Consider the following 22,441-nt stretch of genomic DNA (forward strand, 5'->3'; position numbering starts at 1 on the left):
CAGAACTGCTTCAACCTCTTTATCTATATTTAAAGCTCTGTAATTAATCCCCTGCTGAATAAATGTGGCCACTCCACCTCCTGCAGTATCCCTGTCTTTACGCACTGCTAGGTATCCATATATTATTAAATCAAGTGATGGTTTTAACCAGGTTTCCTGTATACAGATAATGTTTGGTTTAACAACTTGTTCCTCAATAAAGTGTTTTAGTTCCTGACCATTAGCAATTAAGCTCCTGGCATTCCACTGTAGAATAGATAGTCATTATTAACTGCCATATGGTGCTTGACTATCAGATACCCCTAATACCATATTGTGAATGGAATCAACTGACAATTCATGAATCTCTAGATACTTTTCCGCTGCTTTTTAAATTGTTTTAATTCTATCAGTTCTACTTGGGCTGAGCAATTAACCACTTCCACCATAAAAGCAATTAAATTTTTCTTATCCACAATTAAAGTCTCTTCAGTTACTTTACAGTATTTCAGAGTCGTTTGAGTTTGACTTGGGGGTAAAACTACAGGAGTCATACTTCCTTTAACTCTTGATTTTGCTTGGTTGTCTTTGTCAACCTTTTTAATAGCTTCGGCATAAGTAACGCTCTCTTTCACCTTAACACTTTGCACTTGAATTGCTCTTTTATACATCTCGCACCCTTTATAGGCCTCACTGTGTTCACCTCCACAGTTACAGCACTTAATTTTTGTTCTTTCCTCACATTTACCATATTCATGTTCGCCTCCACATCTAGCACACCTAGGTTTTGACTTGCACACAGAAGAAATGTGTCCATATCGCTGACATTTAAAGCATCTAATTGGTGGGGGGATGTAAGGCCTCATCATATAACTTAAATATCCAATCATGATCCGCTCAGGCATCTTAACCTCATCCAACACGAACAAGACAGACAAACTTGGTCCTTTAGTTCCATTCCTAATTACTGGCAAACGCTTGACTTTGTTGATTTTAACTCCTTTAACATTGCTTTTAATATTGTCCTCTAACAAGTCAGTCGATACACCTGATATCACCGCCATTACTTTACCTCTTTCTTCCCAGTCTTGGGCTTTAACATGTTTCCCCAGTAAAGTTTTAAGCTTCATTAATCCCATTCTCTGATCTCTATCTTGACAAATGACTAACAGGTTACCATCTTTTAATGTTGTGACGGAGCGAACTTCACCTACTTGCCTATAAATGGCTTCACTGACTTTCAGTGGGTTTAGTATACAAGGGGTTTGAAATCGGATCACAACTTTAACATCAGTCCTCGATCTTTTCGCTTCATCTTGTTTAGCTTTCACCTTTCTTTTCTTCGATGCTCTTTGAACCAAATTCCATTTACCTGACTTATCTTCACCTTCACTTTTATAGTACTCTCACTGTCATTCTCTTCTGAAAACTCCTCCAAATCATTAGTTTCACACTCATCTAGAACTCCTTTCAATCCATGATCGCACCCCAGTCCACCAAACGCCAGTTGCAATGAATCTGGCGGCTCTTTCGCATTCCCGGAAGCACTCATCGCGTTTTTTCTCAGATCAGTCTGTCTGTGAATCCCATTGAAAGTCACAGCTGCCTTTTGAACAGTTTCACTCCAGAGAATATTGCTGAACTACCTTGATGTTTCTGTCACACAAATAACATTGAAATAACAATCAGTTGACATTTTCACAGAAAACTAAACTTATAATATCATAAGTGGTGCAAACATATGAAGATAGAAGTCACTTCATTTTGGGTGTCTTTTAATTTTAGTTAGTTCTAGAGGCGATATTTCTAGTTTTCACTAAAATGTTTTTATTGACTTTTTTTTTTTTAGTTTAGTTTTTTTTTCTTTTTGGTTATAATTGTGTAGATGATGATGAAATGTATTTAAATGTATTTTATTTGTTCTCAGAATCAGCTAAAGGAGGAGCACATGAAATCCCAGCAGAGGATCCAGGAGAAGCAGAAGGAGGTGCAGGAGCTGAAACAGACTGTGGACACTATTAAGGTGAGGAGTGAAGAGTAGCTGTGTTTCAATTAACCTGCTTAATGGAGATACGCAGAACCATGGCCTCATTTTTTGTTTATAAATGCCTTGAGACCAATGGCTGCTGGCCCATAGGGGGCGCTCGGGCGCCACTCTCCCAGATGTGGAGGGGGAAAAAAAATATATATCATATCATTTGTTTAAAATTTTTTTTTTATCAATGTCAATATTACTTAATAGTGTGTGCCTACATGCAATCTGAATTATTTAAACAACATTTCCACCAACTGACTCTCATTCAACAGTGAATTTCCACCGACAGACTCGTATCATTTCTCTTCTTGGGCGCTCATCAAAGCGCCCCAGAAGTGCAGCGAATTAGCCAGTTGTGTATGGTTGCTAGGGAAAAATAATAAATATTTGGCCAATCAGCATCACACTGAATTTAATGGTTTTGGGGCGCTGGAAATTTCGCCCCTGCTACAAAAATGTGGGAAGGTTTTGGTTGCTATGGTGATAAATTTGAGGTCTCAGGTCAGTCAGTCAGAGAGATGATGGCGATGATGACAGTTGAGGGGCAGCTTCCACCAAATTCGGTGAGCTCTTTGTTGAACTACCCTTTTGCGAGAAGGACGATGGTGGAAAAAATCCGTGGTAAGAAGCTGCGACCCAACAAGTCCGAAATAAACATCACCCAGCCAACCAAGGAGAAAGTTAAAGCCTACAACAGGACGTTTTGCAGGAGTTGGTTCCAGCGTAAGTCGTGGCTGACAGGCTGTGGAACAGCCAATGCACTTTTTTGTTTCCCCTGGATCCTTTTCAAACGTGACAGGTGTGATTTGACGTGGACACAGTCTGGACAAACTGACTTAAAGCAGCTCTCCGATCGCATCAAGAAGCAGGAAAGATCAAGAGTTCACATGGGAAACTGAGTAAAGCTAGCTGTGCTTGGAAGGATTAGCATAGCGGCGCAGCTAGACGATGGGCACCGCATTGCTGTAAGAAGGCACAATGAAGAGGTCGATAAAAACCGTCATATTTTATCTAAGATCATCGATTGTGTTAAATTTTGTGGTGCTTTTGAACTAGCAATGCGGGGACAGACAGACGAGCAAAGTTCTTGTACAAATAAGAACTCTCCACCCCATTCACTCACTCATTTCATCTACTCTCTCTCTCACACTTGCATACAGACATACAAATACCCACCTACTCAGACTCGCACTCACCCACTTAAAAATCACATCATACTCTCTCTCCTCACTCACTCACTCACTCACTCACTCACTCACTCACTCACTCACTCACTCACTCACTCACTCACTCACCAACTTCACAAACACACACTGACTCAAAGTAGGAACATCACTCTCTCCCTTTGGAGTTTGGGCAGAGGAGATGCAAGGACTAAATCTGCCGAGTGTAAACATAACGCCACTGTTGAATCAGAACTTGTCTTTATTATTATTGTTAGTTTTGGTTCGTGTTGTCTCTCAGTTCTGAACTGGACAGTAACTTCAAATCCTTCACTCTCTCACACAGAAATCTTACCGTCATCTCAGAAACACACACACACACACCTCCCTCTCTCTCTCTCTGGTTAGAGGTGATGTTCAAAACTAGACTTTTGGTTCATACTGGACAATAATCACACATCTTTCTTGTCATGGTTTGTATTCACAATAAGAGTGTCAACACTGTGTTTCACTCTCTCTCTCTCTCTCTCTCTCTCTCTCTCTCTCTCTCATTTCACAAACATACACCTAGCTCAGAACACACACACACACACACACACACACACACACACACCACCTCTCTCTCTTTCTTTCTTTTCATACAATCACTGTCTCACACTCACCTTAGAAACACTCACTCACTCACTCACTCACTCACTCACTCACTCATTCTCTCTCTCGATCTCTCTCTCTCTCTCACACACACACACACACACACACACACACTGTTGATTTATATAGATTCAGCTGAAATCATACCCTTGCTGTAAACTTCTCTCAAGAACTTGAGTATTGTATTGTATTTGATACCGTTCCTTTCCAAAGCATAAATGGAGCCTAATATAGCTGTAAATTGTTAATTTACTTTATCTGTGAAACTGCTGATTTTGAGAAGGAAATTAAATTATAATTGTGGAATTGTCATTTTCTGACTGTTCATTTGAATGCTTATACTGGACTAGGCAGGGAAATCTATTTATAATCTATAAATCTATAGGGCGGCACTGTGGTGTCGTGGTTAGCACGGTCGCCTCACAGCAAGAAGGTTCCAGGTTCGAACTCAGCGGCCTTAGAAACCTCCCCCCCCCCGAAGAAAGGCGAGTGCCTTTCTGTGTGGAGTTTGCATGTTCTCCCCATGTCTGCGTGGGTTTCCTCCGGGTGCTCCGGTTTCCCCCACAATCCAAAGACGTGCATTTAGATTGACGTGGGGCGGCCTTGGGCTGAGGTGCCCTTGAGCAAGGTACCGAACCCCTGACTGCTCCCTGGGCGCTCTGGGCTACCCACTGCTCTGAGTGTGTGTGCGTGTGTTCACTGCTTCAGATGGGTTAAATGCAGAGGATGAATTTCACTGTGCTTGAAGTGTGCATGTGACGAATAAATAAAGGTTTCTTCTATTGGCACACCAGCCCCACCAAGAATTTTTTTTCACCAGCCATCACTGCTTGAGACCCCAAGAATGGCACAGGAATAGTTTTAAGCATTAACAATAAATCTAATATCGTAATATTTATGACTAAATGATTTATATAGTGTGGCAGCGGGGGCGTGGTCAAGCGCCGGTCTGTGACAGGAGGGCGGAGTCAGGGAAGGTAAGTGGCAGAATCACTACACCTGAGAGCAATTAACATGTTTGTGTGTCTTCCCAGTGACTGCGCCCTATATGAGGAGGGAGAGCGAGAGCGGAAGGGAGACTCTCCCGCACCAGATGACTTGGGTGTGTGTGTATGCGTGTGGCTGGGAGAGTGTGTTTGTGACATAAACGTAGTGCCTTGATCAGTCAGAATCTCTTTCGGGATTCCTACTCGGGAGATAACGCGGAAGACTGCCTCTGCAATACTGCGTGCTGAGATATTGCGCAGAGGCACTGCTTCCGGGTATCGCGTTGCATAGTCCACCAGAACTAATATAAAGCGGTACCCTCGTGCTGACCGATCTAATGGCCCGACGAGATCCATCCCAATTCTCTCAAACGGGGTCTCGATTAACGGTAGAGGGCGCAAAGGCGCTTTTGGAATGGCTGCTGGGTTTACTAACTGGCATTCGCGGCATGCCGTACACCACCTACGGACATCTCCGCGAATCCCCGGCCAATAGAATCGGGCCATTATTCGGGCTAGTGTTTTATCCTGCCCCAAGTGTCCAGCCATGGCATTAAAGTGAGCCGCCTGGAATACCAATTCCCGGCGGCTCTTCAGAATTAAAAGCTGCGTGACTCGCTCCTTAGTTTGAGTGTCCTGCGTCACTCGGTATAATCTATCCTTCATAATCGCGAAGTAGGGGAAGGACGGGGTGGCATTCGGCTGGAGCGTTTGACCATCGATTACTCTCACTTGGTCAAACGCATGCCACAGAGCCTCGTCTCGCGACTGCTCTAATGCGAAATCTGCGAGGGATTCCCCAAGAGAGAGAGGAGGAGCCGGTGGCTCCTCACTCTGACGCGGAGATGACGTAGACGGCTCTGTGACAACTGCTCCCGCCAAAGCGACACCGGGACCTCCCCCTGTCAAATGGCAGGACCCACTCTCTACTAGGCACGTCATTAAACCCCGAAATCCCGGCTAATCAGTCCCCAAAATTAAAGAGTGGGTAAGGTGAGGATTAACCGCCGCCTTCACTATAAATTTTTTCCCCTCTGAAAATAATGTGGACCGACACCAAAGGGTAGCGGTGAACATCCCCGTGCACACACAACACCTTCACCCCTTGTGCTCCCCCCAATGCCTCGTTTTGAACTAGGCTTTGGTGAATTGAGGTCTGATTACAACCAGAATCCACCAACGCCTGATATGTAGACCCTTGGATACTCACCGGTATGCGATACGCTCCGGCCCAATTGAGGGCGGCCTCTGGCGCGTCGGGGATCCGAACCACCGCACCCACTTCCATTGCTGTGCACTGCTGTTGAAGGTGGCCTGGCTCCCCGCAGCACCAGCAAACCAGCCCGGGCTTTCCCTCTGCACCGGTGATCTGGGGCTCACTCACCTGAGGTGGGGGAGAGACAGACACAGAAGGGAGAAACGGGAGGGCACCGCGGGTGCGGCTGGCCGGCTGGGGTGGAGCCGGCCCCCGCCTCCGCGGTGGGGGAATGGGGCGAGGACGGGACACAGGAGGAGGGCGAGAGAGAGAAGAGGAGAGAAGAGATGATGCCATCTGCTGTCCTGCCGCCGGGACAGCTGCCAGATGATCCTCTGCCAGCTCAACTGCCTGATCCAGCGATGCCGGGCGGTGGCACTGGACCCACTCCGCGGTGCCTGCTGGTAAGCGGGCGATGAACTGTTCCAGTACCACCTGGTCGACGATTCCCTCGGCGTCGCGATCGTTGGCCCTCAACCACCGCCAGCAGGCGTCCCGGAGCTGCTGGCTGAACGGCCGGCCGACTTCCTCCAACTGCAGCGCGCGGAAGCGCTGGCGCTGTTGTTCCGGTGTGCGCCCCATGCGCTGGAGGACGGCCCGGCGGAGGTCCACGTAGGCCAGCCGGCGGTCGGCGGGGAGCTGTAGTGCGGCCAGCTGTGCCTCTCCCGTTAGCAGGGGGAGAAGGCACGCCGCTCCCTCGGCCACCCCGAGGTTTCGGCGACCTGTTCAAATAACGTGAGGAATGCCTCGGGGTCGTCCTGCGGGCCCATCTTGGTGACAGTGAGGGGAGACGGGCCCGCGGTAGGAGCGCTGGTGGACCCCGCCGATGCGAGGAGGTGCCAGAACGCCTGTCGATCTTCTTGTTGGGCCAACACCAGGGCCTTGAACTGCTCTTCTTGCTCCTTTCGGAGGGTGAGTAGCGCCTGGTGCTGGCTTTGCTGGGCCATGGCGAGGGCGTGGACCAGTTCAGCAAACGGGGAGGACTCCATGGGGCTGTGAGGCTGCTGTGCTCCAGATCCCGGGTTTCAGCACTACTGTCGCGGTTCACTATTGGTGGGTGGAGCACAGAGGACTGCAGGACAGAGATCAGGTTCACAATAGCGTTTATTGCTCGACTTTTCAGTTTCACAAACACACTCTCCCAGCCACACGCATACACACACACGCAAGTCATCTGGTGCAGGAGAGTCTCCCTTCCGCTCTCGCTCTCCCTCCTCATATAGGGCACAGTCACTGGGAAGACACACAAACACAGGTTAATTGCTCTCAGGTGTAGTGATTCTGCCACTTACCTTCCCTGACTCCGCCCTCCTGTCACAGACCGGCGCTTGACCACGCCCCCACTGCCACATATAGGTAGCGGCCTGAGTGAATGACCTTGACGTCCGTAACGTCACAGCAGGAAGGCTTTCGGTCTCATTGCCATTTCCGCTATACTAAAACACAGAGGTAACTGCAACTTCCAGCTTCCATTTTGAACTAATTTATCACCATGTCACGTAGATGTGTTGCTGGCTGGTGCAGCAATATGACAGAAGGTGGATTTATGTTGCATTCATGGACCAAGAAAGTTCAAACTGCAAAGATTTGGATGCATTTTGCGAGAAGTTCACAGGCACGTTGGGCGCCTACGAAGTGGTCTCTCCTCTGCTCTGCACATTTTACTGAAGACTCATATGAAACCTCTGATCTGTTGAGGAGCATTGGCTATAAGCCCGGTTTGAAAGAGGGTGCAGTATCAACAATTAAATAAAACTACAAGAAAAGGAAAAAATTATTTTATTTTTTTTAAAAGGAAAGTAAGTTCAGTGGCACCAGCTCTCCCACAGTTTGAGCCGAGGGTTGTTGGTAAAACCCAGGATGGAGCGGGACGTGACATATCGCTTAGGCAGTGACCTCCCTGCGGTTGTTGCTAAATCCGGCAATGTCCCGTCCTGGGTTTTAGTAATTGCCTGAGCCGAGCAGTAATGGTGGAGTACTCAGTATGGAGAAAATGGAGAATGAATGGAGCAGCCGTCTGATTTCTAAACTGGATATTGTTGCCATCTCGCCCTTGCGTGGAAAAAGCGAATGAATGGAGAACTGAATGAACAACTGAACGTCAGATTGTTTCAAAACAATCGGCCACAAGATCGGCCTTCAAGAAGTGAGAATGCAGACGGGTAAGCTCCGACTCTCATTTGGATACAAAACAACAAAAACAACACGTTGTTTACCTGCATTTAGATTAATGCATGTAACTTGTATTGTGTATTTAAGTTACCGGTCTAAGATTTATTTAATTTGCTTCAGAATGTGATTCTCAGTTCATCTGATTATTTAATGAGCCTTTTACGTTTTATCAGTGAAAATGCATGCATGTACATGTATGTTGCATAAGTTATAACACCTGTCCTGTTTTAATGAGAGTCAACCCACAATCAATGAAGTCAAATCAGTCTTAGTCAAAATCAGAATAAAATAATTTGGCACAAACAAAATTTTCTGTCTTTTTGACTTAATTTCTCAAAATTCAACAGGTAAGATATCACTGAGAATCATAATTGGCTGATTCATCATTCAGAATGATACTTGTTTCATGGTATGAAAATCTGGATGTGGATGGTGTTTGCTGTTGTCATGACGTGGACGGTGTGGCAGGTTGTTGCCATGACGTGGACGGGGTGGCAGGTTGTTGCCATGACGTGGACGAAGTTGATGGTTGCCATGACGTGGATGGAGTGGTAGGTTGTTGCCATGACATGGATGGAGTGGTAGGTTGTTGCCATGTCGTGGATGGAGTTGATGGTTGCCGTGATGTGGATGGAGCTGGAGGCTGCATACGATTCAAATGCCGCTTTTCCACTACAAACGCGGCTGAGCCGTGCCGTGCTGAGTCGAGCTGAGCGGGGCTGTTGGAGTTGCATTTCGACTACAACCGCGCTGAACCGTGCTGGCTGGAAGTGGGTGGACACATTGGGTGGAGTTAGCGAAAGTGGGTGGACGTCACGTGATGTCGTTAAGCAGCGCAAACAGTGACATCAGTGACAGTGGCGGAACAAGTCAGAGCCGGGCCGGGGGCGGGGCAAATGACCGGGCCCTTTATTAAAGCTTATCATAACATCATTTTAGGCTACAAAATGTCCGCAACTACGGTGTTTACCAATTTCAACACTACCGGGTGCAACTATGTTATTTAGTACATCAAGTCCTTCAAACGAACATGTAACTCAGAAACAAAAAACATTAGGATACTGTACATGGCTCATAATAAAACATCAATAGCCTATACTGCGCACATTATTTGAAGGGCATACGAATGAGCGCTCAGAGGTTGCAACGGTGACAGGAAGAGTCAGAAATAAAAGGAGGGTGGTGCAAACCTCACTGAATGCACTGTGTTTACCAATTTCAACACTACGGGGTGCAACTATGTTATTTTGTACATTAAGTCCTTCAAACGAACATGTAACTCAGAAACAAAAAAACATTAGGCGACATACTGTACATGGCTCATAATAAAACATCAATAGCCTACTGCGCGCATTATTTGAAGGGCATACGACGAGCCTTGCGCTCCGCGAACTCGTCCACGATGCTCTGTATGTCACTAATTCAGTGATCTTTTAAGCGGTAGTCTCACGACCCGAATAGTAAACAATAAACATGGAGGACATGGAGTTGTTAGTGTTGCTGGTCTTGGTGCTGTGGCTTGTTGTCACCGACAACGCCAACAGATACTGGCAAGAGCGTATAGATGAGGCGAGGCGCATAAGGCTTCAGAAATTCTCGTAATTTGTAATTATTCTTCTTCCGGGTTTGCGGTGTTTACAGATCCCAGCGCGCTCGCTGGGCGTGTGTGGGCATGTGAGGACACTCCTCCTCACCAATCAGTGCACAGGGGAGTGTCTGCTCACGCCCCCAGCCTCACTCGGCACGGTTTGGCTCGCTTCAGCCCCACTCCAAAACCGTGCGAGTTTTAGGGGCCAAGCAGGGCTGAAGCGAGCTGAGTTGTGCTGTTTTTTGGTAGTCGAAACGCGAGCCGTGTCGGGCTGAAGTGAGCTGAAGCGAGCTGAAGTGAGCTGAAAAAGGGTAGTGGAAAAGGGCCATTAGAGGAAGGTCCCTGCTGGTTACTTCTATCTTGGTAGGGGTTACATAAGTTGGTGAACATTTGCATTTGCATCATTTGCATGAGAAATGCCTGTTCAATTGCCCTATGTCTTTCCCTGGCCTCGAGCTCCATCTTCGTTTGTTTCTCATGCAAATCAATGAGAGCTTTTGTGCTCCTCTCCTCCATTTCTGAAAGCTGGTTCAGTATAATACTCATATCATTCTTCTTGTGCTCCCCTCTCACCAAGAATTACTTTTTACCTCTCTGTGTGTGTGTGTGTGTGTGTGTGTGTGTGTGTGTGTGTGTGTGTGTGTATATATATATATATATATATATATATATATATATATATACTGGATAGTACAGTGGTAATGCTCACTGACTACAACGCGGGAGATCGGGGTTCGAATCCCAGTCGGGGCAAAAATCCAGTAAGGGTCCTTAGGCAAGACCCCTCATGATGTATCAGCCTACCTCAGGAATGAGTGAAGACATAACTGATAGTCATACCGGCTCAGACGTCACCCGGGTCAACAAGGTCTGCGTCAGTTGGGCAAACTGATGAGAAAGTGGAACAAGACATCGATGGACGAGGACAGAAAATACAGATTTGCTAGAATGCTACTATTCTACAGGGGATACATGCAGCGAATGTGGGACCATTGGATACTTCGAAACCCACAATCAAGGCTAACAAAGAAACAGCTGTCCAGTGTTCCAACATCCATAATCAAAATCTACTATCACAACTAGAGATTAATGAAATACAACAACGATGCTACGGCAAGGGGGAGCCAGGAAGACAGGTCAGTGGGGAGATGTGAATGCTGCTCTGAAGACAATCTCCACAAGAACCATCACTGAGACCAACAAGCTGATACACAGTACAGCAACAGTAATCATGGAGATGCTTGGACACAAGGTGGGCTCGGGACATAACAAACAGTATCCACCATGGAAGAGACGATTAGAGGCCAAGATAAAGGCAGCACGGAGAGAAGTTAGCCAGCTAGCTGAACTACAGAAAGGGAACATGGTGAATAAAGGGGCACCCAGGAAGTACAACTCACTCTCCATACCAGAGGCACTCGAAACTGCCAAACGGCGACTAACAGCTCTGGCCACCCGGTTGAAGAGATACACCAAGGAGGGAGAGGCCAGGAGAATAAACAAGGTGTACTCTCAGTGGCAGGGGAACAACAACCGGTCAGACCCACCAAGAGTGGAAAAATACTGGAAAGACATATGGGAAAGAAAGGCATCACACAACACCGATGCCCAATGGTTAGTGGACCTAAGAGCTGACCACAGCAACCTCCCAGAACAAGAACCAGTAACCATCTCAATGGCAGACGTCCAAGAAAGAGTGTCAAAGATGAAGAGCTGGACAGCACCAGGCCCCGATATGATCCATACGTACTGGCTGAAGAAGCTAACTGCACTCCATGAACGCCTAGCAGTACAGATGAACCAGCTGCTGAAGGATGGGACCCACCCAGAATGGCTAACCCAAGGCAGGACAGTCCTAATCATGAAGGACCCCCAGAAGGGACCCATCCCATCCAACTACCGGCCAATTACCTGTCTCTGCACAACATGGAAGGCCCTGTCAGGCATAATTGCGGCAAAATTGAGTAATGTGGCTCAATACATGAGCGAGGCACAGAAAGGAATTGGCAGTAACACCAGAGGAGCCAAGCACCAGCTACTGGTCGATAGAACAGTCGCCCGAGACTGTAAGAAGAGACAGACCAACCTGTGCACTGCCTGGATTGACTACAAGAAAGCCTACGACTCAATGCCACACACATGGATACTGGAATGTCTGGAACTGTATAAGAGCAACAGGAACCTAAGGACCTTCATCCAGAACTCAATGGAAATGTGGAAGACAACCCTAGAGGCCAACTCAAAACCCATTGCCCAAGTCAACATCAAGTGCGGCATATACCAAGGAGATGCGCTATCACCACTGCTGTTCTGCATAGGCCTGAACCCCCTCAGTCAGATCATCATGAAGAGCGGCTACGGGTACCGATTCCGTAGTGGGGCAACAATCAGCCACCTGCTCTACATGGATGACATCAAGCTGTATGCCAGGAACGAGCGAGAAATAGACTCGCTGATCCACACCACCCGGATCTACAGCGATGACATAGGGATGTCATTCGGATTGGACAAGTGTGGCCGGATGGTCTCAAAGAGAGGCAAGATGATCCGGACTGAGGGGATTGACCTACCAGAGGGCAACATAGGTGATATCCAAGACCGCTACAAGTACCTTGGCATCCCACAGGCTAATGGAAACCATGAAGAGGCCACAAGGAAGTCAACCACAGCCAAATACCTCCAGAGAGTAAGGCAGGTCCTGAAAAGTCAGCTGAATGGTAAGAACAAGGTCCAAGCCATCAACATGTACGCACTACCAGTCATCAGATACCCCGCTGGTATCATAAACTGGCCAAAGGAGGAGATAGAAGCCACAGATATCAAGACTAGAAAGCTCAACACCATGCATGGAGGGTTCCACCCCAAGTCCAGCACCCTGAGACTATACACTAAGCGGAAAGAGGGAGGCCGAGGGCTAGTGAGCGTCAAGACCACGGTCCAGGATGAAACATTGAAAATCCGAGAATACATCAGAAAGATGGCCCCGAAGGATGAACTGCTAAGTGAATGTCTCAGGCAGCAGAACCCTGATGAGAGTGCAGAGGAGGAGGAGGAACAGACAACCTGGAGAGACAAACCCCTACATGGCTTGTACCACCGTCAGATAGAGGAAGTGGCTGATATCAAGAAATCCTACCAGTGGCTGGATAATGCAGGACTGACAGCACAGAGGCACTAATCATGGCAGCACAAGAACAGGCCATAAGCACAAGAGCCATAGAGGCCAGGATCTACCAGAGTAGATCAGACCCAAGATGCAGACTGTGCAAAGAAGCCCCTGAAACAGTCCAGCACATAGTAGCAGGGTGTAAGATGCTAGCTGGATCAGCGTACATGGAGAGGCACAACCAAGTGGCTGGGATAGTATACAGGAACATCTGCAACCAGTATGGAATAGAAGTACCCAAGTCCCAATGGGCCATACCACAGAAGGTGGCTGAGAACAACAGGGCCAAGGTTCTGTGGGACTTCAGCTTCCAGACTGACAAACAGATCCTGGCTAACCAACCGGACATAGTGGTGGTGGACAAAGAGCAGAAGAGGGTGGTGGTGATAGATGTGGCGATCCCAGCTGACGCCAACATCAGGAAAAAGGAACATGAGAAACTTGAAGTATCAAGGGTTGAAAGAGCAGCTGGAACGGATGTGGAAGGTCAAGGGTTGCGTGGTCCCTGTGGTAGTGGGGGTACTTGGGGCAGTAACCCCCAAACTGGGAGAGTGGCTCCAGCAAATCCCAGGAACAACATCTGAAGCCTCAGTCCAGAAGAGCGCAGTCCTAGGAACATCGAAGATACTGCGCAGAACCCTCAAACTCCCAGGCCTCTGGTAGAGGACCCGAGCTTGAGGATGACATGGATACCACCCCCCCGCCGGGGGTGAGAAGGATATATATATATATATATATATATATATATATATATATATATATATATGAGAGAGAGAGATGTTTTTAGAAAATGAATTGAATGAGTCCCAGGACTCACTCAGGCTAAAAGTAATGAGTCCCAGAGCAAATCAATGAGTCCTAAGATTTTGAAAAAAAAAAAAAAAATATATATATATATATATATATATATATATATATATATATATATATATATAGAGAGAGAGAGAGAGAGAGAGAGAGAGAGAGTATAGTTAAAACTATAAATATATAATGTAATGTTATGTATCCGCTTACATGTATCATTTGATGCAGCATCAACACCATCGTCCTCATCACCCTCCTCGGTCGGCTGACTCACAGCGGGAGCACTTCCCTCGTTCTGCGAACTGGCAGTGGAATCAGCCATATCGCTTGTATCTAGAGAGAATGCCGGTAATGTCAAGGGCCTATCTTGTAAAACCCGATCCATTATATCATCATATGGAAACTTACTACATCCAGCCCCAGACCGATTGTTGTGATTCTTTGCTTTGTGATAATCGCGTATCAAGACTTTTATTTTCGATCAGCACTGATCCGGAGTGCGACCGGCCGCATCTTCAACCATGAAGCGGCGGCGATCACTCGACAGTTGTCTGTACACATCGATATTTCGACGTGTACCCGTCAACTGTTCCTGGCATCGCTCGTCTCCCCAAAGCTCCAACAAACACATAACTTCATCTTTGCTCTATGTAGCTCCACGGTTGTTTTGAGCCATTTTACAGCTGGAAAGCACGTGCGTATTGTATGAATAACCCGGAAGAAGTAGGAATGGTTCATTGCGCATGCGCATTATATTTGTATTGATACAGAGCCACTTCATCTGTCCACACTACAGCGAAGCACTACAGTACTGATACTGTACCGGTACGAAACCCATACATTTGTGGGTTTCGTACCGATACAGTTATACCGCTACAGTACCGGTATAGTTGCTAGTGTGGACAGGTGTTGCGGTACGAAAGTAGTATCGTATTGGTACAAAATCCCTAGTATGGACAGGATATTTTAGGGAGTATCAGGTATTTATCCTCTCATGGATGAAAAGCTCATCTAAGGTGTCGTTGAGTCATCCTGTTGGTGTGGGTCACTGGGGGCTGGGTGTGGACGGCCTCGAGAGTCGTTAGGGTGATCAATGGATAGCCCGTTAGGGTGATCAGTGGATTGTTGCTTCTCTCTGTCCTCCTGTGAGTCACTGAAAACAGCTGGGTTTTGGTGTGCATTCAGTTGTCTGGGAAGTGTGCCAAGGACTGCATTGTTGGTGGCTGATAAATGATGTCTTAGACCCCCACCTCTGTTCAGTGATGGCCGTTCCAGGTTAACAAAAATGGCTTCTTTAACTCCTCGCTCATACCAACAATCCTCTCTGGCTAAAATGCGTACGTTGCAATCCTGAAACGAGTGTCCTTTGTTAAGATTAAGGTAGACAGCAGAGTCCTGGCCTGAGGAACTGCCTCTCCTGTGTTGAGCCATGCGCCTGTGAAGCGGTTGTTTTGTTCCCCCAATATATGAGTCCGTGCATTCCTCACTGCACTGAATTGCGTACACTACGTTGTCCTGTTTGTGTCTGGCTATTCTGTCCTTAGGGTGGACCAGTTTCTGCTTCAGGGTGTTACTGGGTCTGAAATGTACCGGAATGTTGTGTTTGTAGAAGATCCTCCTGAGTTTCTCAGATAGACCAGAAATGTAGGGAATGACAATGTTCTTGCGTTCGTTCCTGTTATCCTCCTTGTCTGTTATGTTCCTTTTTCTGCTCTTGAAGAAAGACCAGTTGGGATACCCGCAGTTCTGAAGTGCTTTCTTGATGGGATTCTGCTCCTTCTCTTTTTCCTCTACTGTTGTAGGGATGTTCTGAGCCCTGTGTTGCAAGGTCCTAATGACCCCCAATTTGTGTTCCAGTGGGTGGTGAGAGTCGAAGAGTAGGTACTGGTCTGGGTGTATGGGTTTCCGGTAGACCTTGATGCTAAGGCTTCTGTCTTGTCTAATGTGTACATCACAATCCAAGAAGGCTAGTTTATTCCCACTGACGTCCTCCCGAGTGAAATTGATGTTGATATCCACTGCATTGATCTGCTTAGAGAAGGCTTCCACCTCATGGGTTTTCATTTTAACCCAGGTGTCATCCACATATCTGAACCAGTGGCTGAGAGCAACTCCTGAAAAAGTGGTCAAACCTTTATGTTTCACTTCCTCCATGTAAAGATTGGCCACAATAGGGGACACCAGTGAGCCCATGGCGCATCCATGCTTCTGTCTGTAGAAACTTTCATTAAACTGGAAATAAGTGGTAGTCAGGCAGAGGTCAAGCAGGGTGCAAATCTGGTCCGTGGTGAGGTTCATTCTATCCAGTAAGGTGTTGTCTTGAAGGAGTCATTTCTGTGTACCTCCTTAAAATAGTGAACTAAAAAAAAACAAGGAATGAAAACCCGGGGTTTAACAAAAACAACTCAAATATCTCGAGAGAGTTTATTTTTAGAGTATCCCATTAGACCTCCATTTTGTGTGTGTGTGTGTGTGTGTGTGTGTGTGTGTGTTTGTACTAACAGATGCATTATCAGTCAGCAGTCAATGACAGTGAGAGGATCTTTACTGAGATGATCAGCTCCATGGAGAAAAGGCACTCGGAGGTGACGGAGCTGATCAGAGCTCAGGAGAAAGCTGAACTGAGTCAAGCTGAGCGACTCCTGAAGCAACTGGAGCAGGAGATTGCCGATCTTCAGAGGAGAGTCACTGAGCTGGAGCAGCTTTCACACACACACGATCACATCCACTTCCTCCAGGTAACACTCACTGTCTGATCTACAGAGGGCGCTGTTCCTCACAAAGTTTCCTCCTAAAAGCTCATTACAGCAACAATAAATGTTCCTGTCTGAGATCCCAAGTGTGTCTTTGGTCTGATTCAGTCTGAGATTCATTCGTTCCTCTCCTACACTTTTCTCCTTCTCTATTCTGTGTTTCCTCTCTGTAGAGTTTCCCGTCTCTCTGTGTTTCTCCTGGATGTGACGACTCACCCAGCTTCACTGTCAATCAACATCTCTCATTTGATGGAGTGAGGAAATCTCTCTCAGATCTGAAAAAACAAGTCGAGGAAATCTGTGAGAAGGAATTCAACAAAATCCATCCACAAGGTAAACAAACAAACATTTGTTCTGTATCACAGTAAAGAGAGCCATAAAATTCATATGACAGAAATGAAACGTAAGCAGGAACAAAACTGCATCAAATCACAAAGCATTAGTATTAGCCTCAGAAATTACAAATAAATTTCCCAGATAAACAGGACCTTAATCACAAATCCACAAACTAATCTTATTGAACTTTACACATAACAAATATGATGAACATTAGATCAGAACCGAGGCCTTAATTCCTCCATAAAATCCATCAGAAAGTAAAAACACACACATTGTCAGAGCTTCAGCTGGGAAAAGTTTTTTGCTTCTCATGATTCTTACATTCAAATGCTGCACAGTGTGATGACATTTTGGCCGATCTCTAAATCGTGTTTGACTGAGAGCAGTGAGGAATCTAATTTTTCATTTTCATGCTTTAAACTGTTTTCGTGTCATTTTTCAGTCTCCATTTTGTCTCTGTGTCTCTACAGCTGCAGTTCACATGATTTTACCCTCAAAACCAAAGAGCAGAGAAGATTTTCTGCAGTGTAGGTGTAACACTAACACACACACACTCTTCAACTCAGAGGAGGACCGCCCACATGATGGTCTTTCTTTGTTTCGACCTACAACACACACAATGTGTATCAATAATAGTTTATTTATATCACACACAGAAATCAAGTTACACACACAGAAATCTAATACATACGAAGGATAAAATGCTGCCTAGAAATAACTAGTAATCTAATCTCACTAGGCAGAAAAAAATAATGGATTACTGTTATAAAGAAGAAAGCTAGTCGCACAGAGGCACAATGATAAAATACAATATTTCAACAAATACAATAAAACAAAAGAGGGAAAGAATGAAATGACAGTGTGAGGAAAAGAGAAAGGAATGCTGATCTGAAGCGATAATCGTACTTTTGATAGAACGCTTGAAATTGCTGAAGCTAAGACTCTGGAAAGATTCATCAATACTGTTCCAGAGAGCAGCAGCTTTGAAGCGAATATTAAACTTGCCATCGTTAGTTCTGGCTGAAGGAACACAAAATGAAGATCTCTAAGCCAGTCAAGTTTTATACTTGTGCCTTGATGCTAAAAGTGTCAAAAAGTTATCAAAGGCAGGCAGCAAATAAACTAGAATGAAATTTAAATGTAAAAATACTGTTTACGTAATCTATAAAATCAGAGAATTTCATCATCTCCAGCTTTTTAAAAATAGGAGGTGTGTGTTCATTAAAAGAAGCTAAATTAATAATTCTGACAGCTTTCTTCTGGAGTCCAGTTATCGGTCGAAGGGTAGCCTCATAAGTATTACCCCAAACTGTAACACCATATATTAAATAATAAATAAGAGAGTAGTACAGCTGAGTTAGAATACTTTGAGAAACATAGTGATGGAGCTCAGCAATAATTCCAAAGCCTCTGGAGATTTTCTTGCTCTACTGGTGGATGTGTTTCCTCCTGATGAGTTGAGAGTCAAAAACTACTCCCAGACACCTGATGTGGTTCTTCTGTTTAACCGGCTTATAATTAATTTTCAGGAAATGGTTCTGCTCAATTTCTTTTGGGGTGGATTAAAAAAGAACAAAATTTGTTTTGTCGACATTCAGAGAGAATTTATTTGCACAAAGCCACGCGATGATATCAGAATTACTTTATTAATCCCTGGCGGCACAGTGGTGTAGTGGTTAGTGCTGTCGCCTCACAGCAAGAAGGTCCAGGTTCGAGCCCCGTGGCCGGCAAGGGCCTTTCTGCGCATAGTTTGCATGTTCTGTCCGTGTGGGTTTCCTCCGGGTGGTCCGGTTTCCCCCACAGTCCAAAGACATGCAGGTTAAGTTAACTGGTGACTCTAAATTGACCGTAGGTGTGAGTGTGAATGGTTGTCTGTGTCTATGTGTCAGCCCTGTGATGACCTGGCGACTTGTCCAGGGTGTACCCCGCCTTTCGCCCGTAGTCAGCTGGGATAGGCTCCAGCTTGCCTGCGACCCTGTAGAACAGGATAAAGTGGATAGAGATAATGAGATGAGACGAGATGGAACAGTTCATAAAATCATTTATGTATAAGAGAAATAGAAGGGGGCCACGAAGCGAATCCTGTGGTACTCCACATGAAATTGGTAAAGAGCTGGATGAAATATTACCGATTGAAACAAACTGAGGTCTGTTTGATAGATATGAGGCAAACCAATCATGTACAATCGCATGGATGCCATAAGAATATAATTTTTCTTACAAAATATCATGATCTATGGCATCAACGGCTTTCCTCGGACAAAGAATGATACCACAGGAAAATTTGCCATCTTCAATTGCTCCTTGGATTTTATCAGTGATTTGGTAAAAGTGCATGTTCTGTAGATCTGTTGTCATGGAAACCAAACTGACCAGAATATTTTAAATCAAACTTCTCTCGATTTGTATTCAGCCTATTTTACATGAGGTTTTGTAATATACTACTCACAATAAGTTAGGGATATTTGGAAAAGGAGCACCCAAAATTATTTTCTTCTATTTGCAAATATTTGAGACCTTGATATTTAAAAAAATATATATTATTTAAATAATATATTTTTTTTAAATATCAAGGTCTCAAATATTTGCAAATGGAAGAAAATAATTTTGGGTGCTCCTTTTCCAAATATCCCTAACTTATTGTGAGTAGTGTACTTTTGATAAAAATTGACAAAAGAGAAATTGGTCTATGATTAGAAGTTAACAGTTGAGCTCCTGCTTTAAACACGGGTCTGACACGAGCAAGTTTAAAAGAATCAGGAACAGTACCAGAAGTAAAGGAGAAGTGATATAGGATCTCCACAGGCTTTGAGATTGAATTTAATATCTTGAACAGGGCTACAGAAATACTAAAGGGGCCACAAGCCTTTCCAGACTTGAGCCGGGGAAAATGTCTTGAATTTTTTTTTTTTTTAATTGAGGTTTGCCACAATAAATACAAAAATAACAAAAGTGGCAGAAGAATATAGGGCAAAGCCCCAATTAACATTCAACCCCTTAACAAGATACAAAACATATTTAGACGATTAAAAACAAGAAAAACAATATATATAAAAAATAATTGTCAATTGACTAAGTAACAAAAATATCCAAGTTAAATAAATATACGTCATGGTGCCCGGTATGAGCGCAATCTTGAATTATAATGGCTACGAAGTAGAGTTTTGAGCTAAGGAACTGATGTAGACTGCTTTATATAACTGGGGAGACTGTTCCATAATTTTATAGTTCGAGGAAAATACGAGTTAGTGAAATAATCTTGCTTATGTGACGTAAGAGGACAGAAGTTGTTAAAATCATAGTTACAAGTTCTATAATGGCTGGTTGCAGGTGGCAAAAAGTTGTCAAAATTTGCTGTTGTAATCCCAACCTTGAATTTGAATAGGAGGACTAAGTCATATATCTCCCTACGGAATTCTAGAGGGAGTAAATTTAGCTTACACAGCCTGTCATTGTATGTTAACTCTGCGGCCGGATAGTTTAGAATAAACTTTGCAGTGCGATGCTGGATGTTTTCCAACAGCTTTCGATGTTTGACTGTATAAGGGGACCACAAAGGCGATGCAGATTCTAATATTGGCCTAACTAAAGTCATATACAGTAACTGCCTAGCTGATGGATCGTAAATATCACGCCCACAAACGCGCTTCACAAGACCTAACACTTTGTTTCCCTTAGCAAAAAGTTCCTTAATATGGGTAGCCCACGTGAGCTTATTAGAAACAAGCACCCTGAGATCGAAAGTTTCAGAGGCTGTTTCCAATGCCTTCCCAGCTAGTTGATAATTATTTGGAGTCCAATTTCTTGTGTCCATGTAGGACTAAGAAGAAAGCTGTGGCTTGTCTGAGAAACAAGCAAATCTGAAAATATTTTGTTGACCTTTGGTATTGCTTGGCTGATACTTTTACCAATGTTTGCAAAGTAAACATTGAACTCATTTGCTAGATCCTTTTACCTATAGGAGTCAAATGGTTTAGCTTATTTCTCTACACTTTGTACTGAGCATACAGGCACTGATTTCTTGTCTTGATTGATTTTTCTATACAATTTGATTTTATAATTCATTGTTCTAAGACTGAAGGGAAATCCAAGGTTCAGATTTGAGTTTGATTTCCTTCCTTGACATGGTTTTTCAGAGGAACATGACCGGTAATAATTTCATCAGAGTTTTCAAGAAAGCTGGAGAATGTTATGAATATCAGGCTCACCATCGGACTGGCTAGAGCAGTCAATTTGTTGAAAATCATAAATAAATGCATCTTCATTGAACCATATGAAATCCATCCATTATCCATAACTGCTTATCCTGTGCAGGGTCGCAGGCAAGCTGGAGCCTATCCCAGCTGACTATGGGCGAGAGGCAGGGTACACCCTGGACAAATCACCAGGTCATCGCAGGGCTGACACATAGAGACAAACAACCATTCACACTCACATTCACACCTACAGTCAATTTAGAACCAACAATTAGCTTAACCTGCGTGTCTTTGGATGGTGAAGGAAACCCACACAGACACAGGGAGAACATGCAAACTCCACACAGAAAGGCCCCCATTGGCCATTGGGCTTGAAACCAGAACCTTCTTGCTGTGAGGTGACAGTGCTAACCACTACACCACTGTGCCACCTGGCATAGGAACTCTCTTCTCTAAACTTGCTTATTCAATGGGGAGGGTGAATTGAGTCAATAGACAAAAAGTTGGGAAAATGGTTAGTTAGGTCATTATAAAATATTCCCATTATATGTAGCATATTCAAGTCATCCAACCATCCATTATCCTTAACCGCTTATCCTGTGCAGGGTCAGCTGGGATAGGCTCCAGCTTGCCTGTGACCCTGCACAGGATATTTAAGTGAATTAAAATATATATCGTCAATAAACATGGCTGAAACGAATAGGAAGATAAAGTATTGATAAATTCACCTGTAGGTATCCGAGTGTCTGAATTCATCAGATTTAAGTTTAGGTTGCCCACAAAAATACAAAGCTTTGACTCCTCATGGATTTTATCAATTATTACTGAAAGCTTATCCAGAAATGGCTGAAAAGAACTGTTTCGGTGTCTGTATCTCACACCACAAACTATGTTCTTACTGCCTTCATTATGGAGCTCAACACAAACTGATTCGTCTTGATCAGAAGTATTAAGGTCATCTCTTAGATTATAACTTCAGGAATTTATGAAGAGTCCAATTTAGAGTGTTGGGAAATGTAAGTAAAAATTGACAAAACTATCTTTGAGTTGAATGCCAGGTTTCTGAAAGTCAAAGGATCTTCAATAGATGATCTAAAATACTGAGTATGTCTTGAAATTCATCAAATTTAGCTGAGAGGCTCCTGATAATATAGTGAAGGAAAGAGAGCAACTTGTCAGATAAACAAGAAGATAGTCATCTGTATCCCCCGCACTATATACCAACTATATACCACGTTTCAAGATATTATTTGTCACGTTTTTCAAGTTCTGCTGCAGGAAACCAACCCTACCTCTTTACACTGACCTCAGCAGCCATTGGCATAAACCCACCGGACCTTTGGTCCAGGTGAGC

General features: G+C 44.6%; 1 protein-coding gene across 1 annotated transcript in view; it reads left to right on the forward strand.

The window, feature by feature from the left end:
* The window catches only part of LOC132901268 (E3 ubiquitin/ISG15 ligase TRIM25-like), a 92,295-nt gene that overhangs the window by 16,160 nt on the left and 53,694 nt on the right, over window positions 1-22,441 (forward strand). Inside the window, exons 2-5 of the mRNA XM_060943584.1 lie at window positions 1,907-2,002; window positions 16,304-16,537; window positions 16,726-16,903; window positions 17,362-17,418. Of these exons, the coding sequence (XP_060799567.1) occupies window positions 1,907-2,002; window positions 16,304-16,537; window positions 16,726-16,903; window positions 17,362-17,418 (565 nt within the window). The remainder of the gene's footprint in view (window positions 1-1,906; window positions 2,003-16,303; window positions 16,538-16,725; window positions 16,904-17,361; window positions 17,419-22,441) is intronic.

Source organism: Neoarius graeffei, chromosome 17, assembly GCF_027579695.1.
Source record: "Neoarius graeffei isolate fNeoGra1 chromosome 17, fNeoGra1.pri, whole genome shotgun sequence".
NCBI classification, from domain to species: domain Eukaryota; kingdom Metazoa; phylum Chordata; class Actinopteri; order Siluriformes; family Ariidae; genus Neoarius; species Neoarius graeffei.